Source organism: Amphiura filiformis, chromosome 13, assembly GCF_039555335.1.
Source record: "Amphiura filiformis chromosome 13, Afil_fr2py, whole genome shotgun sequence".
NCBI lineage: Eukaryota > Metazoa > Echinodermata > Ophiuroidea > Amphilepidida > Amphiuridae > Amphiura > Amphiura filiformis.
In genome coordinates, this window is record NC_092640.1 from 64,651,350 (window position 1) to 64,669,877 (window position 18,528).

Here is an 18,528-nt window from a genome sequence, read left to right on the forward strand (position 1 = left end):
AAATTAGCCATTCACCACTCTCAAACCAGATTTGTGGTCTGTGGAGTTTTGAATAGGCCTATTTGTCACTTTTGAAACTGGACCTTCGTTTAATCAAAATACTTCTTGAAGTCACATTGGATTAAATGTGGTGTCATAATGTGCAGGATTAGATTAGATAGTGCATCTATTTAAAAAAATATTTACTCTAATATTGTTCAGTTTGGAAATTGTGATTATTTTTTCAAGTGTAAGGATACATTATTTGCGCAGTATATATAGCGCTGCTACATTTAGAACAAAGCACTTACAGAGCAAAATAAGAACATGAAGAGAAACCAATCAGCGAGAACTGCATATGAAAGAAACTCTACAAAATCTAAGGAAACAAAAGTGACTTTAGAACCCTCTTGAAAATACCTACTGATTGTGATTCCCCAATTGACAGTCTCTTCCAGGTGCGAGGCGCAACATCCAAGAGAAGGTCCTGCGTTCACCTGACATAAGGGTTTTGATTGTTTTGTGCTCATGAACAATCCAAGGCTAAGTAACATTTTCTTCCGACTTCGAAATGTGAATTTGTTGGAAATTCACATAATATGACGACTTCGTCTTGTATTGGGCTATGGTTGCACAACCATATAGAGGTGTTTGGATATTTAGACTTTGAAAGTGTCTTAATACGAATAGTTCACGATCGAAAATCCTAAATTTGAGGGACTCATTTGGGACAAAAATTCCGTGATTTATCATACCATTTTATTGCATATCCAAGCTATTAATTACCAGTATCATTGGCCACAGTAATTCCATTCGTATCAAGAAGCAAACCTGCATATCCAGACATTTCTTTATTAAAATTCTACTTCTCTATATAGGGTGTGCACTTATAGTCCATTGTTTGTTGTTTGTAAAAACAAAATCCATGAGGATAAATCCGCACCTAGTGAATTTTTAAACATGAGATTTGAAATAATGGAGATAATTTGGTTTCTTCTTTCATTATATTATAGAACAGCTACCGTATTGTATCATGGCCACATTAACATGTGATTGAGAATTGAAAGTTTCCTGGTATTTACCATGTTGAATCGATATCAGAAAAAACCATTTAGTCATTGAAATATGTTTTGTTACCTCTATATGATATAAAAGAGTAGGCGGATGATCCATCACCCAATGATGATATTTTTTTAAATAGATTATAATAAGTACAAATAAAAGCTGTAGTATAATATGATTACAATTTTTCATATCTTTACACGCAATTGCTTTAATTGTCCCATGTACACATCTTTTGTATTCTCCATTGAGGCTGGCTTTCCCTTTTAAAGGGAATTTTTATTATGCATCTCATTCAAACAAAGTGCAACTCAGAGTTCACCCATCTACTTTGTCCTTTTGCCCTATGTATTGATTCTTATCCGTCTTAATATTATGTTAAACAATCTCTATAGTTTGACTTTCACCTTAACCTTCTGCCCGAGGGTAAACTAGCAGACGACATAAAAAAAACCCTACTTTTTCTCGAAAATACGTACAAAAAGTTAGAAAAAGTTAAATTATTCAATATTTTATGATAAGTATTGCCATATACATTGGACTTGTAACACTTTTTACTAACCTAAGTCAGTGGTTCTTGTGAATTTTCAAAAGATACCTTAATTTTGGCTAATTTTAAAGACCGCGTGGAAAACATTAAGTTCCTGGCGGCAAATCAGCAACGCAGTGGGACAAAGTGGTGTGGCGCTGTGCTGTATTTACATTCCAAAAGCAATTGTAACAGTTTTGTTTCATACTGGCCGCCGCGAGCGCGCGGCCGATCATTTTGCTATAGAGTTATTTAAGGCTCTGCGTGCTAGCCATGCGCTTCATTGGAAAAAGTTCAAGTTTTGAAATATTTTCTCAAAATATCAAGAGCTATCTTAAGAACTACTGAATCAATACTAGGCTTGTTTGTACTCATTTTAATGCATTTTTCATGCTGATTCCAAATATGGTCATGCAAATTTACATTTCTGAAATTTTTGAATTTTGAATTTTGTTTTTTTAAACTTGTCGTCTGCAGTCGACACCCGCGTGAAGAGAGTTAAGGTTTGATGTAGTAGTCAGCTGATTTTTGTGGATGTTTTACTTTCATCATAGGGCAAAAACCATAGGATTCTGTCACGTACGTTTTATAAAATGTTTCTTATATATAAACTGCTCCCAATGACATGTTTTAAAATTAATTGATTGGCTTTACAGCTTCTCTAATACCATTGGTGTTCTTTAGGGTTCTATTGGTAACATTAACTTTAGAGGTCATAACAAAATTGAGAAAAAAATCTTAGTTGTCAAGAAACAACGCTGTCCAGTAATAATGACAGGCGAAGATATATCCCGAAACTTGTTTGTAAAAAAACTTATTTTCCCTCGAATATTTCGAACTGAACGATATCCTCATCCTCTCCTGCCTGCAAATTAGTGTTATAGTGTCACCTCAAGAGACAACGCTATCTAGGGCCTACTGATGATGACAGAATAAGATATTCCTCCAGAACTTGCATGTAACAAGGTGCAAGAAATGAATTTCAAAGATATCCTTATCCTCCCCTGCCTGTACATAAGTTTTAGCGGATAGTGTCACTTCTGCAAATATCATCAAGATGCGACAATATCGACTAACGATGGCAGATGAAGATATATTCCGAAACTTGTGTTTGTAAAAACCCCAGTTATTTCAAACGAGATCACCCTTGTCTGCCTCCATCATGTCCATATTAGTGGATATGTCATTTCAGCAAATGTCGTCAAAAGGCAACGGTATCCACGATAGAAAAATAAAGAAACATAGATCTTCTGAAACTTGTTTGAAAAAAAAAATCTGTTACGGATATGTTTTGGCAAATAGGCTCAAGAGGCGGGACCTTTGAATGACAAATAAAAATCCTGTCTGTATAGAAGCTAGTTTTCTATTGCAAAATTTGAAACAATTTCTTTTTGTTACGATATTGATATTATGATTTTAAAACTTAATAATACAAAAGCCTCATTTTAAAGTCTCATGATAGGTGTACTTATTGTTTAACCAGTTGGTCCGGGCGAAAGCACGTTTGGGTCCAGATAGGATCAGGCTCAAACAAATTGCCCAAGCCAAGGTAAAATATTTACATATATAAGAGCATGCTGGATGTTATGGCGAGGAAAAGAAAGAATCATAATTGAAGAAGTACAAGGGAAAGAATATCCCAACAAAATGATGTATACAATTTTAGTCTTAGCCTTTGGGTCGAGAAGTAATAAATGTGAAATTCTTATCCCATGTCCAAATACAAAGGCTGTAACTAAACAAAAGCTGTACGTCTTACAACATAAATGCTGCTTTACCCCTACCTCTCAGTTAGTGGTTTGAACTACGGAGGGTCGTTACACACTTGGATATGCCTGTATTAATTTAAATTGTTGAAATGATGTGACAGTATTCCAAATAAAATCATTGTGCAAATGAAGACCTGAGCGCAAGAAGACCGTAAGTCCACTTGGCCCCTCAACATGTATACACTAAAGTTGCGTATAGTTTCGTATAGTTTTTTAATGTTTTATACATGTGCAGGGGTCAAAACAAATCTTTCACAACCTTTCATGATGTTTTCACCCTGGAACATGTATTAAACATTACAAAACCATAAGACACTATACGTAACTTTAGTGTATACATGTTGAGGGGCCAAGTGGACTTACGGTCTTCTTGCGCTAAAAATAGTACAAGTGTTACTAATAATCATAATTTTATAATTTTATAATTTTATAATTGTAATCATAATTTTTAAATGTTTTTTGTACTCATACCACATAATTACATAATTATACCAGCAAACAGGTAAATATATACATTAGTTTGCCCTTTTTTTTAGCATCTTTTATATTGCAGTTTATTATTTTTTCTAAGATGACGGGTTAAAACGTGAAAGATCAAAGCATTATAAGACGTTTGAAGACGTCTTTACTGTAAGAGCGGGCCGCGATAAAGGCATCAGTCGACGGGGAACTATAGATTCATGTTACTACAGTGCTGAAATGATCCAAAGGTTAATGCTTACAAAAGTACAGTGATTGAAGTACGAAAGACCGATTTCAAATGGTGAACTGAAATGTGTTTTTAGACATTATAATTTTTATACAAATCTACTCAAATTAAGTGACTCTTGATGTCATGTTTTCTCAAATAGTATAAAAGCATTTCCTATAAACTGACAACATTTACACACTCAGTCTCAGTCACAAACCAACCAAGGTATACTATTTTTTTGTCTTGGCGAATCAGTGACGTCAAGGCGTTTTGCGCGCGCGTTTATGTCGCGTCTTTAAACGCGTGCGTGATTACGCCAGCGCTTTGAGCGAACGCTCGTGAATTGAAGCTGGGCCCAAATGAAATGCGCAATGACGTCACTAATTCACCAACATGAAAAATAGTATAGGGGAATAATGATGAGATGTGGTACTCCAGAATACAGAATAACCACTATTCCATGTTTATTATGTAAAATGCGTCATATCTACATGTATCTATTCGTATTTCGTCAGCCTGCTACGCTAATTGCCCATGTCATTTTTTGTAATTTTGAGAATAAAGAACAAAAATGGTTCAAGCATGCATCAGTTATGTAATCACTCTAATTATTTTGGATTATTCCCTTTCATTTGTATCACTATAATTTCTTCTTGTGCAAAGATTGGTGAATATGTTTAAATATTTTGTACTTTGTTCTCAAAATTACAAAAAATGACTTAGGCAATTAGCGTAGCAGGCTGACGATTTATAACATATAAATTATACGAATTCTTGAATTGATAACAAACTTTAATTCTTTCTGCGATAGTTCTATCAGCGAATCTAATATCATATCTATGTGTGGAAATTAGATCTAATCTGTTTGATAGTAATCAAGGTTTTATTTAATATGTTTGAAACATGTTACTATTTGGAAAAGTTTCAGAACAAAATATGACATATGTACACACAAGCATTAAACATAATTGGTCATTCTAAGGTCATCTTGCCTAATGGAAAGATGGACATAAAATTGGATAATACTTATTTAAGCATGGATATTGTTCACTATTAAGTACAAAAGTAAATGTAGTTCATAAAACACTAATAATGCAAAATCAAACGTTTAATCTTTTTGAAAAGATTATCATTCATTTAATAATGGCAAGTCTCAAGGATCTTAATAAAAAAATAGATTTACAGGTATCACTGAAAAGTCACATTAGGCAATACCATGTCATGCGACAAAACATATATATTGTGTCACAAGTTGGGTTAAGGTTAGCATTTAAACGGTTGCGATTTGGTATGTTGTAAAGTGGGCTGAAACAATAACACTTTAGTAAAACGTACATAACTCATTAACAACAATAAATCAAGCAAGTTTTCAAAGTATATGATTTGTAGAATAATCTTTTGCAAAACATCAAAGTGTTATTTTTCAATATATTGATTTAGACAATGGAAATTGTTTAGGCTGCTTCGACCAACAATACCTCGTCTAACCCTAAATTGAATTGTATTTACTATTTTATTATCTTTTTAATTTGCGAGCCAAATTGTTTGGTAAAACACCATCAGATTTACAAGTAACGAACTTTCAATTGAAGTGTTTCATCATTTAGCATTTTATATATGGAAAGATGGGTACAATAAGCTATTACAGAAAATAAGAGCACATCCCCTAGAGTAGAGGAGTAAATTTTCAATAAAAAATGTCTGGATTACCAAGTTCGCTTTCTACAAACGACTTGAATTCCAATTGTCAAAGTTACAAGAAAGAGCTTGAAAATGCAATTAAATGAATGAAAATGTCCAAAATGAGCTCTCAAATTAAGGAATCCCAAATTTTAAACTATATTCTTCTGGCTGTTTTTGCTTTTGGACACTTTAAAAGTCTGACTTTCCAACGATCACGACTGGACAAAAGGTCCGGATATCCAAACTCCTCTATTATGTGCATCTATTTTCTGGAATAGACAATTGTTATTGTAAGCTATAGATTTGGTTATGTATTTCAAAATAAATGTTCCCGATAAAAGACGTCTTTTACTTGCTCGCACCACATACACTAGGATCCACAACATGCTCACCCATCAGGGCAGAGTTCTTTAACCCCAATACACTTGTACATTCATTGAGTGACCTTTGAAAATTTGAGTACAAAAACTGCAACATGAGACCACATTTTGCACTATGATTGTTTAATTGAAGTTATTGAACTATGCCACAAGAATGATGCCATTGTGGTCCATAGTAGTGATATCTCCCATTGGATGTTACAAACAATTTCATCATCTGTAAAGTTCTTCTCCATTGATCTCATAACCAAATTCCATTTTACGAGCATGTAATGAGGGATCATTCAATTACAGTGCATAACGCATTCACACCCACGATAGAGGACGATGTAATGAATCGCCGACAGTGACACAAAAGGACTCATTTTATCACTATCTTCACCTGATGACCCTTCGTAGTGTCTAGTTATGTGAAGAAAATAGGTCATTATAAGTAGTGAAAGATGTCTTTATAAATGTTTTTGCAATCGTTGTAGAATCTGATGAAAACCCTATCAACTCTTATTGGTCATATCTGTAAGAATGTTTTTCAATATGGGGCATTTGTGTGGGAAAATGCTTAGGGCATACAATTCTGTACATTTTGTTTGCTTTACTGTCGAAAGGATATACAAAAGCTTACCAATACGTATATGTCAATTTGATGTTGATGTAAAGTCACACTTTTCATAACCAACAAACAATTAACCTTGAAATATTCTAGGCTATATCTCAATAGCAAAGATAACAAATAATGTAAGGTTTTATTATGAAAAACAATGTTGACAATTCACATTTTTGTCGCTGTCAAGTAGTGATCTTTCTGTTCCTAATTCAATATTTTTTCGGACAATGATCAGCTATAAAGATTTCTCAAAGACAACTGTTTAGTAATAGATGCTAAACTACCAAGTCACCCTTTCACCAAATTGTCGTAATTTTCATAATTGAAGAAAAATAACAAGGAAAATAAAGGATACTCCTAACAAATCAAAAGGACAATAATAATCACTCGGGTCAGGAAATAAGAAATTTGATAGTCTTATTCCACACCCCTATACAAAGATTTGCCTTCATGGCAATAAGCATTTTGAGAATTTTTTAAACAGACCATGATTTGTTGACAATTAAACATAATGAACATGTTCATCTCTCGGAGAAATTCCCGTGAAAATACTTCAAAACAAGTTGACAATAGCAAATGAGATACTGATCACCCCCTGGCGTAACCCACTTCCAAGTGATGAATAGAGCCACAATACCGGACGAGTGATGGGGGAAGGGGATAGAATACATGGTGACTGATGAGACGGAACAATGGCTTGATTGGGGATTGCTACTGTGTGGAAAGGGTCATTAAGTTCCGTTAAGGTCGTCGAGTTCTAGTATACCGCTGATATATCATGTCAGAGACGATTTGATAGCAAGATTAAAATGTTGGACGTCGTTTCTACACAAATTCATTTCTAGAAAGTATAACTCTGGGAAGTACTTGTTGTTCTTGGGTCTTAATGAACTCAAAGTATCAACATGAAGTTGGGGAATATTGAAGTCAAGCAAAATCATATATATAACAATATGTATTTTGAGAAATCTGATTTCTTTTAAAACACAACATGATTTGTTGACCATACGTAATAAACCTATTCATCTCTGTGAGAAATTCCAGTGGAAATACTTCAAAACAAGTGGACAATAGCAAATGAGCTATTGATAACCCCCTGGCGTAACCCACTTCCAAGTGATGAATAGAGCCACAATACCAGACGAGTGATGCGGGAAGGGGATAGAATACATGGTGACTGATGAGACGGAACAATGGCTTGATTGGGGTTGCTACCATGGGGGAAGGGTCATTGAATAAAGTTGGCACTATGTTTCAGATGGACATTTTATTTTTGAAAAGACCATTATACATACCTGTGATATACAATACATAAGCGAGATATAAACAAATAATTTGTATAACCCCTCCCGAAAATTGCATATGTATTTGCGCAAATAATATTTTGTGGAAATTGTATTACATAATTGAACATGTTGAATTGGATTCTGTTTTAAAGAACCTTTTCATTTTACATGTAAAATATATGGAGATGAAGATAAACAGGAGGCTGGAAAGGGTGCAATACAGGCTGTATCAAAATGATTGGTACCCATTAGTTTCCAGTGATATGGACATGATTGGCTCATCAACATACAATATAGGATGCACATAATTTGTTGATGAATGCCATAAACAGTCATATAACTATAAATTATGGTCATTTCAAGAAGACCTTATGTTGCATTCAGAAGAAGCAGGCTTTTCAATAACCATTCAAACTGATGGGTACCAATTATTTTGATACAGCCTACATGTGTATAGCCTCATTTTAGGCAAAAAGGAACCCCATACAACTGTGTCACAAAATGTTCATCAAATCCTACTTTAGCAAATGCGAAGATAATTACTTCTGAAGAGTGGGCTATAGCCAAAACAAAAAAATGCGATGTACCTAATGAAACAAAGGTACTGAGTACAGATCATTCCAACTCACACACTGTAAGGTAGATAACATTGATACATCAGATAAAGGGTAGCGTACTATCGTACAACGCCTTCAGGGAAACAAGCTTCTCTATTACCTGGCCCATCTTATACTTCAATTTGTTATTTGGCCAAGCAACTTATATCAAAGTATAGTATTTAATTCAAACGATTTCCTTCTCCTCCAAGCCCACACATGAGAGGTATAATTGGAAGAGTCACACAATAGCTGAAGGGATATAGAAAACCGCCTTGTTGATTGGGATATCCAGGAAATGCGTATTTTGGAATCTGTGGCGGGTCGAAATAATTGATTGTTCCAATAATGATATGCGGCTTTGATACATGTAATTATTTTGATAAGTTTCAGGAACATCGATAAGAATGCGACTTATTTGTATTTTCTCATTTGTTGATTGGGAATCCAGGAAATGCATATTTTTGAATCTGTGGCTGGTCGAAATAATTGATTGTTCCAATAATGACATGATATGCTGCTTAGTTACACGTAATTTTTTTGATAATGATAACAATGAGACTTATTTTTGTCTCATTTCATTTCATTGTTGTTAGTTTTTACAAAGTAAATAGTTTACAATTAGTTCTTAAATCGAAGAGAAAAACACGCGTTTCTTTATGGCTTATATAGGTAATATTATTAAGCAAACCAAAAGATCGAGGAAGTTCAATAAAAGAAATCTAGTTTCGTCATGTTCGTTAAGGAAGGGGGGGGTGGAGGTTGTGAAAAACTCAAGATACAAAATCGAAAGCCATCTAGAAAATTCACAAGCTGGTGGTCAGGTAGGATAACGAAGAAGTGCTCTTGATACCAACATGCAATGCGATTTTCCTTTAATACTTAAAAATGGAATAATGGATTTTATGTTTAGTCAAATGTAACCGATTTAGTGAGATCAGAAAAGAGGACCTAGAATTGGACCAATGAGAACGACCACTGTATAATAGTATTAACCTGTCAACCCATATCAGTCAACATATTAGAGCTAGTTAAAAAGTACATTTTAACACCTTTATAATCTGCTTATTTTATTTTAAATTATGTCAATCATCGGTAACCAAAATGGCTATTTATCAATCAAACAATTTGAACTGTAATGAAGTAACAGTAGGACACTCATACAAAGTAAGTGGTGGACCCGCGTAGTTCTTTCTGGTACCGGTATTTTACCACGTGTAACACCTGGGAATCGTTGGCGCCAAGCTGTCGGCTACCAAGCGATAAACTATTGTCATTTTATAAACCCGCCAAATCGAAAAATATCCGCACGGTGAGAATAAAATGTCAGTCTCAGCTGCAGGTTAAATTTGTTACTCATGAACTAATTGCCGATACAGGGAGTGGAATCTGTTTGGTGTAAGCGACTCAGGTGTAAGGGTTTTTCTAACTATTCATTAGCTAGTTGTGAAGCAGACGACTGGAAGCAGACGATATTATTTTATGTTAAAAATATCAATTTCTCCAACAATTTTATATATGTCAAATGTATTTGATGATACAAAAATGCAAACAAAGTAAACTTTTTGATAATACCTTCGAAATAACCACCAAATGTTTCTTAAATCAGCTTAAAAGTTTAAGCCGCTCTTTGAACATTAATGCGTCGTACTGCGATTACCTGATGCACCGCTGAGTAGTAATAGTTGCTCATTTAGGTGACATCTGAACGCCTGGCTTCAATATCAGAGTAACCTTTTGAAGTCAATTTTACAGTGTTATCTTGATAGGCCAGATCGTCAGCTATCGCATGCCATCGATGGTTAATGCGACGGTAATTGAGGGCTACCACGCGCACGGCAAAAACGTTACTATTTAAATACAATAAGATGCACCCGCGGGATAACATTTTCATTGACTTACCGTACATGATTTTTATTAAATCAACAAAACTCATGATGTATCATATTGGGTTTCTTAGAATTAGCTTGATGCTTTAAGTGTATCCGATTTAAGGAGCAGATCGTAGGGTTTAATGTATCTTGTCATTTTGACATGCTTGTACCGTCACACAATTCGAAACGTATGTAGACTCTAGCAGTGCTGCAGTAGCATGGCGTAATACTCGGTTTCATGCAATGAGCGGTGAAAGGTTAACAACTATTTTAAATTGTTGCGATTTGGTAGTTCACAGCATCTTGCGAATGGTAGTGAGCTTTGGCAAAAATTACATTGATCATTTCATAGCGAGTGTGTAGAAGAATAAAAACCACAGATATACTTTTGTAGGTCCTGTCGTTCATGAATTATGTTGTAAAGAGGGCTGAAACAACAACACTTTTGTAAAACGTACATAACTCATTGACAACAATAAATCAAGCAAGGTTTCAAAGTATATGATTTGTAGAATGTACTTTTGCAACCTGACATTAAAATTGTTATTTCTTAATAATGTATTGATTTAGATAATGAAAATCGATTTTTTGTTTGCTTCGACCAACAAAGATCGCGTCGCCTTTAGTCCAATATGTATAGTTCAACCTTTATCAATACGTTTTTTCATTTCGTAAAGACACTGCATTTTTGGTTCCCCGCGCGATTTTTTGTTCTCGACTGTAATTTCCCGCGCAACTGATTAGATTGTTTTGCTTTTCGACGTTTGTTCATGATGTCTATTGTTTCACTTCACCCAGTTGTATCGAAAGGCCCCGAAAGGGAACGTAAACGGCTAGGGAGGTAAAACAGACTTGTTGTGCGGAAGGTACAAGGTATGGCCCATAACAAATTCAGGGAGTCTAACGCTAACTTAAAGGAGTATTTCGTGATCCTAGCATCCTCTATTTATGTCATTTTTCATTAGATATCCACGAAAAAAACCATTCCCATAATTTCAGTTGCTTCCGATTTTGTGTTCGCGAGTTATGCATGATAGGCCTATTACACTGCTCCATAGACAATGCGTTGTAATTTCGTTCTGGTGCACCAGAACGAAATTCAAATTCCACGATATCTTTGCTAAACGAATTAATCTGCAAGAAATATTTTGTACATAAACATTATGTAGCCTGAGGTTTCCAGTGATATAAAAATCTCAACTTTTTTTTTGAGAAAAGTGGGGGATGAGGCTGTGGATCACGAAATGCCCCTTTAAAAGAGATCGTGTCTCTTCGGTCTGTGAGCTTTGTCTGTTTTACCTTACCTTTACACTGGTCCATATTATTGTATATCTCTTCCCATTTGAATGAGTTTTCAATCAGAGTAAAAATAATGCTATTTTAATCTACAGTAATCATAATCAACTTCACGGTTTAAAATTCGTACAACATTTTGTGAAGCTTATAAGAATTTCACAAGAATGCTATCGTATATTGCTAGCTTTCGATATCATATGTATTTGATATGCATGAAATATGTAAAATGATGAAAAAATAAATTTAACTGATAAAACAAACAAGCAAAACACAACAAAAACAAAAAACAAACAAACAACACAAATTTGTCAATCGGTGTAATTTGAATACATACTTGTAGCAGCACAATCTACAGCTTTTAAGCATTTCAGACCTGTTAATATTCGCTGGTTTACAGGACATACACCTATTTGTGTACCCAGTTAATGCTAAACACGGAAGAAGTCTGATCCAAGCCCTGTATAAATTTCCGGCAAAGAGAACATTGTATGCCTTATCTTTTCCACCAATAGACATCATTTATCGAGCGATACCCTGGTTAAATATTCATCATTATTCATAAACCTGATATGACCGTGAGCTTCTACTTTGATGACTATACAATTTTTTACTTCAAATCAATTCTTATATTCTTATATAAGTCTTATATTCAATGCATCAAGTATTCGTTATTCAATCTGTTTCAATTCATTTTTATCTTCTAAACGAATGTTTCTTGACCAAAAATCATTTATATTTGATGTCGAATAGCAGGTGTAAATATATTATCGATTTTACGCCAACAAGCATTGGTTGAAGTTCACAATTACTGGAAATGGAATTGAAATAGATTGAATAACGCCTGAATGCTTGTTGCATTAAATAAAGTATGAACCGGACTTAAGATGTTATATTTAAAGATTTTGCGACATGGTTGTGATCGCATCCAAAAATGTATACATGAAGCAATATTATGGTAATACATTATTGGGAGGCTGGTTATTGTGTTTCTGGAGTACATCACATGGTAGTAAAATGGGATGCTGGTTCCTTATGTTGATTGCAAATTAACTAGAGATGATTGGGCCCGTTGCAATCTTTATCAACTATTAGGGCTTACGGAAAGCTAATTATTACAAAATGTACGTTTTGGAATTAATCATAAAGTGATAATTGTATTTAATTGTTTGAAGCCAATTTAATTTATGTCTTTTTGGTCAGACAACTATCAATTACAAGTAGTCCAAACAAAATTGTTTGTTTTTCTTTGTCGCAAAATCACTTTCTGTTAAGTCGATCCGTTCATTTCGTCCATTAAGTAAGATAGAAAAGGTCCAAAGACTAAGCTTTATCTTTGAATTGCAACATACAATTATTGTTCAAATCTGATATGAATTGCTCTTTCCTTATAATAATGCAAGTATTATTTCCTAATGGTCTACCTCAAAGTCTATCTACCATTTAAAAATTGATTTTCGTTATTGCTACATGTATAATTTAATCTAAAATTGTGACATTTTTCGTTTCTTTGAACATTTATCTCTGCAGGCGGTGGCTCGCTACGCTGAAAAGAAATGCAAATGCCACGGAATGTCGGGGAGTTGCCAGTTGAAGACTTGTTGGATGCAGACGCCCAATTTTAGGGACGTTGGAGACCGACTCAAAGAAAAATTTCACTCCGCTTTAAGGATGCATGTCCACAATGGTGTCTCAGGGGAATTATTACTAGCGAGAGGAAACAGGAGAGGAAAAAGGAAGAAGCCAGCGCCAAATAGTGAACTTATCTTTCTGCAAAGATCGCCAGATTATTGCACCGCGATACCCGAGTTAGGTGTAATGGGTACAGAGGGACGGTATTGCAATAGGACAAGTACAGGCACTGAAGGGTGTGATAGTATGTGCTGTGGAAGAGGCTATAATGTCAGATTGGAGAAAAGGACCGAATGGTGTAATTGTACTTTTCATTGGTGTTGCTTTGTGAAATGCCAACAATGTCATAGCACTCAATGGGTTAATACGTGCAAATGATGTATGACGTAATGCTATGAATATTAATTTGGCTGACGTAAGTATATGTGCATATAGTGCCACTAATCATCAAGTGCAAAGTAAACAAAATATTAAATCTGACAAGTGATATGAATATGTACCACCAGTGCCGTAGTAGTATTCATGAGTTATTATGCTCATGCAAATTTTATGTTAATGGTACATTATGAATATTCATTGGAGATTATGCTGGATTGCCTAATGGTTACATGCAATATTTTCAAGTACAAAATGATCAACACTTTATGCTGACTGTCGTCTGTACTCACATCTTGCAAATGTAAATGGCGCCATCAACAACATCTTATTCAATTTGCAAATTTGGATGTAACACACGGCGTCCTTTTCTTTCTTGCACTAAGCAACGTTTGGAGAAGTCGCCAACAGGGAACTTGCCCAATTTACTAATGATGCCACCGAATGAAATGGACTGTTTATATAACATAGAGGTACAGATGAGATTTCACCTCATGCGGACACTACTTCTTTATTAATCCCCACTCCTCCGCCGCAACTTCGAGTTATGAAAATGTAGTTGGTTTGAAAACTTGTGTTTAATTAATAGCGTTTATGGTTACGTTACGTGGATGATGAAAAGGGATGAAAAAAATACTTCATATCTGTCACGAAGTTAAAGGCTTAAATTCTTAAACTGCCTAGGCAATTGAACCTGGACAATCATGAAAAGAATGTTCCCATACAAAATATTGAAAGCATCTACACAAATTATTTTTGCTGTATCGTTGCTTCCTATTATTTTTCACTAAAGTTTGACCAGCTCGTAATCGGCGGACCATATAACATCGCGGATTCAAATCAATATATTTTATTTCGATATTGTCCTATGACATCTCTCAAAATCACGAATTATTAATTAAAGACCTAAGTCTACTTTATTTAACACACGCACAATATAGACCAGAAAGGTCAACTATATCTATCACTCTTAACGTGGGTCTACTTTTCGACGTAGTGACTAGTGGTAAAAGCCTAACATTTCCCGCCGATTACGAGCTGATCAAACTATAGGACTGGTTAACTCTGATGTTTGGAAACATTTGTTAAATTAACCTTTCATATCATTCTGCGATTCTGCGATCGCCCAATTTATGTTGTGCTACATGATAATGATACTGGTTATTCTGTCGTCTGGAGTACCACACCCCAGGCAATAAGCTGAGCAGGTGCTGTGATTTTACTAGGGTATGGAAATATAGGGGAAGTTATACTCTCGTATGATTCTAAACATAGCTATAGTATGCTCAATATAAGACATAACCCTGTTCTTTTGTCACTTATATCACCGTATTTCACCAGGAGAGATGTTCGCAAAGTTGTGGCAAACTTCACTGAAGCCACCACAGTTTTACACTCTGCCCATTGGTCTTCTCTCGCGTTAACCTAATATACTTTTCTAAAGGTCATATTCCATTTTGTAGTGAACATACTATAGGATGCTGTATTCAGCTATAATCATGACAATGTGAAAAATGTAAAAAGGGCTTTATTCCCAGGATATTCCCGGGTGGGGGTCAAAAAACCAATTTTATTTAATGTCAAAGCTGTTTCACACCCTCACACAAAAAAGATTGTTCGTACATTATAGCCAATGTGATTTGGGAGTGAGTCGCGGTATTATGTGACGTGACGTTGCAAATAACTTGGTCTCAGATCGTTCCCAAGATCTCAAGGGCAAAGATTTGAAAGGAAGAAAGAAGAGAAAATATGAAAGTAAACGAAAAACGAGGAAGAGAGTAGTAGGGGATGAAGATATCAGAACATCTCGCAAAGAACATAATTAAAATATCTCCTAGCTTAGCGATGGATATTCGTCATTAATGAACATCATGACCCACTATAATGTGAAGCGAAAGGCCCTATAATATATTTGAGCCTGCCCCGGGCTTTGGAAAGAAGTAAATAACTTCCCCCTTACGCTTTGAAAAAATAAATAAATGGAAAGAATATTTTTAAGCACGTGTAAAAATGTAATAAGGTATGTATAGCGTACATTAAGGACACATAGCGTCCCACATCATTGTGTTCGCTCACAATGGTTCAATATAAATTTGAGGCCATTTTAAAGTTGCAACTGAGTCCATAGGCGTCAACTGTCCTTAACAAACTGAGAGTTGACTCCCATGGACTCAGATGTATCTTTTAAAATGGCCTCTTTTTTACATAATGAGCCATTGTGACCGAACACAATGATGTGTGACGCTATAAATTGGTCCAGATATGTAAAACAACCTCTTTACATATGTGATGCGATCAAGCAAAATCGGTCGGAACTCGGAAATATTAAATTTTCAGTTTTTTAGAGAATAGTAAAAGGCATTTGCAAAGCTGCCTTTTGCAGAAAACCCCATCGTAATTGAACAACCAGTTTCAAAGATATGAGCAATTAAAGACTTTCCAAAACAAAAGGAAACAAAAGGAAATATTGCCTTTGTTTGACTATATCTCCAAATCAATATTTCCGAGTTCCGACTGATTTTGCTTGATCGCATCACATATACATTTCATAGAATATATTTTCCATTTATTTCCAAAAGGAGGAACTTTTAAGTTGTGAATCCCACATTAAGGGATTAAAAAACATTGCAAGATGTACTCATTCAAGTTGGAAGAACATTATTACAATATTGTTACATCAGTATATTTAACAACACAATAAGTTTGCTGTTTTTATATGAATTATTAATTTTTATTAATCATGTTGATATGATTTTATGTTGTAAATAGCGCAATGTCAAATGGTACATTGTGTGTAAATAACGGTTTTGAATGTACTTTTTGAGTAATATAGGTATAAACAAAATATTGTAAATAATTCAAATATTATTTATTTCTTGAAGTTCAGAAAGTAATAATATTGTAATGTTATTTGTTACTTGAGATGAAGAAGGAGTTTATAGTCATAGTAAAGAATAGAAAAAAAAAGTGATTAATGCATTATTTTATTAATGAAATAATTAATCATGATTATTGCTACGGTTGCCAGATTATTATAATGTAGCGTGCCTTACAAGATTCGCCAAGTGCGATTAGCGACAATAAAACCAAACGGGTTTGCCCCAAAAGATTATTTTTTTATTAATGAAATGATTAATCGTGATTGTCGCACACTGACAGATACCAGGTTACACGTATAAACCATCCCTACATATCCCGTAAAGTGCCTTACAAGATTCGCCGAGCGCGAGTAGCGACATTGAAAGATGTATTCTTTTATTAATGAAATACTGGTAATCAATCGGATTTCCGCACACAGACGAATAGCTGATTACTATAAACCGTCATTATATATCCCTTAAATTACCTTACAAGATTCGCCGAGCGCGAGTAGCGACAACGAAACAAACCGGCGATAACGTCGCTCTCTGCATTCAGTATGATACAAAGGGACGGTTTATAGTTATTATAATTCGTCAGTATGCGAAAACTATCATAATGGGGAATACGTCATAATGCGGCATTGTATGCGTTAGAAGCCAATGTTACTGGTATGTAAAGCGGGTGTCATTTTCCCGGAAGGGGAGGGCCATGAATATGTCTGTGACCAAAGTCATGACCCTGTACGTTGTGTTGAGACTTTTATGACCCTCCTATCTCGGGATGAAATTTTGTATAGCCCTCCCCATCTCACAGAGACCCGAAACTATGACATCCCACTATATTCATGACCCATTCAGAAGAAAGACAGCCCCCTGATACTGAATTATGAAGTAGGTAGCCACATGGAGCTTTTATAATTAATATATATATCAAACAAAAGATATATTTGACAAAGTTTTGTTATATAGAGCATTACGTAAATTGAAATTATTGCCTATACTAAAGGCAATAGGAGAATTGGTGATTGAGGTTGTTTTGTCAAAGCGCTGGTTTTCTCTCACAAAACCCAGGATTTTGCTCACTTATTTCTACCTGATTGGTTTATCTAAAAATGTCTAACCTTGATAAATAATTTGTGTTGCATTACCAACGTTAGGCTACATATCAATCAGGATCAGTCACGGATTTACGGTTTCCAACGTATGTATGTTCAAGGTCAAATACTCTCCTGTGGGTGGATCGAAGACGCTCATTAAGCTAGTATTGAAGATTCTGTACGTAAGGAATGAACGCGTTGACGAATGAGCACAATACAGCTTTGGGCCGAGACTAGCGGTATGTATAAACATCCATATGAACACCCGTATGTGTGTCCGCACGGCGCAAGGCAACATCGCAATCTCTCTAATATGATGCTCGAAATACCGCACCATTATACAATGCCCAGAGATGTTTGCTGGATAAATCCAAAACGCACTCGTTCAGTATTTTGTAGGGTCTCTGGAACAACACAGTCCCACTATTTATTTTGTGTACATACATGTAGCACAATTGTCCAATCGTGTGCACGCCATCTTTCAAAAGCGGCGAAACTGGGATTCGAACCCGGGCCTCTATATAATGAGCAGACGATAATGAGGGGACTCCTACCATTAGAATAGCTGTTGAGCTGTCAGCGTGACAATTTTAATCCTAGTTTTGAGGAATAAAAACAATCACAATCACGATCAAGATCAATAATATCGGTTTGGAAAAGGCTTTACGACCGCAAACCGAAAGCTCATGTAAGTGAACATTTTGGTTGTGAAAATCAGTCAGTCATAAAATTCATCAATAAATCACAAATCACAATCGATATTGCTATTATTATCCAAAGTCAAGAAAACGAGAGGGCAGTATAGTATTTTAATACT

The 18,528-nt window shown here is 35.1% G+C and overlaps 1 protein-coding gene across 1 annotated transcript in view; it reads left to right on the forward strand.

Annotated features, from left to right (window-relative positions):
• The window catches only part of LOC140168645 (protein Wnt-10a-like), a 69,205-nt gene extending 53,801 nt beyond the window's left edge, over positions 1-15,404 (forward strand). Inside the window, 1 exon segment of the mRNA XM_072192056.1 lies at positions 13,277-15,404. Coding sequence (XP_072048157.1) covers positions 13,277-13,756 — 480 coding nt within the window. The 3' untranslated portion in view covers positions 13,757-15,404.
• The last annotated feature ends 3,124 nt before the right edge of the window (positions 15,405-18,528 follow it).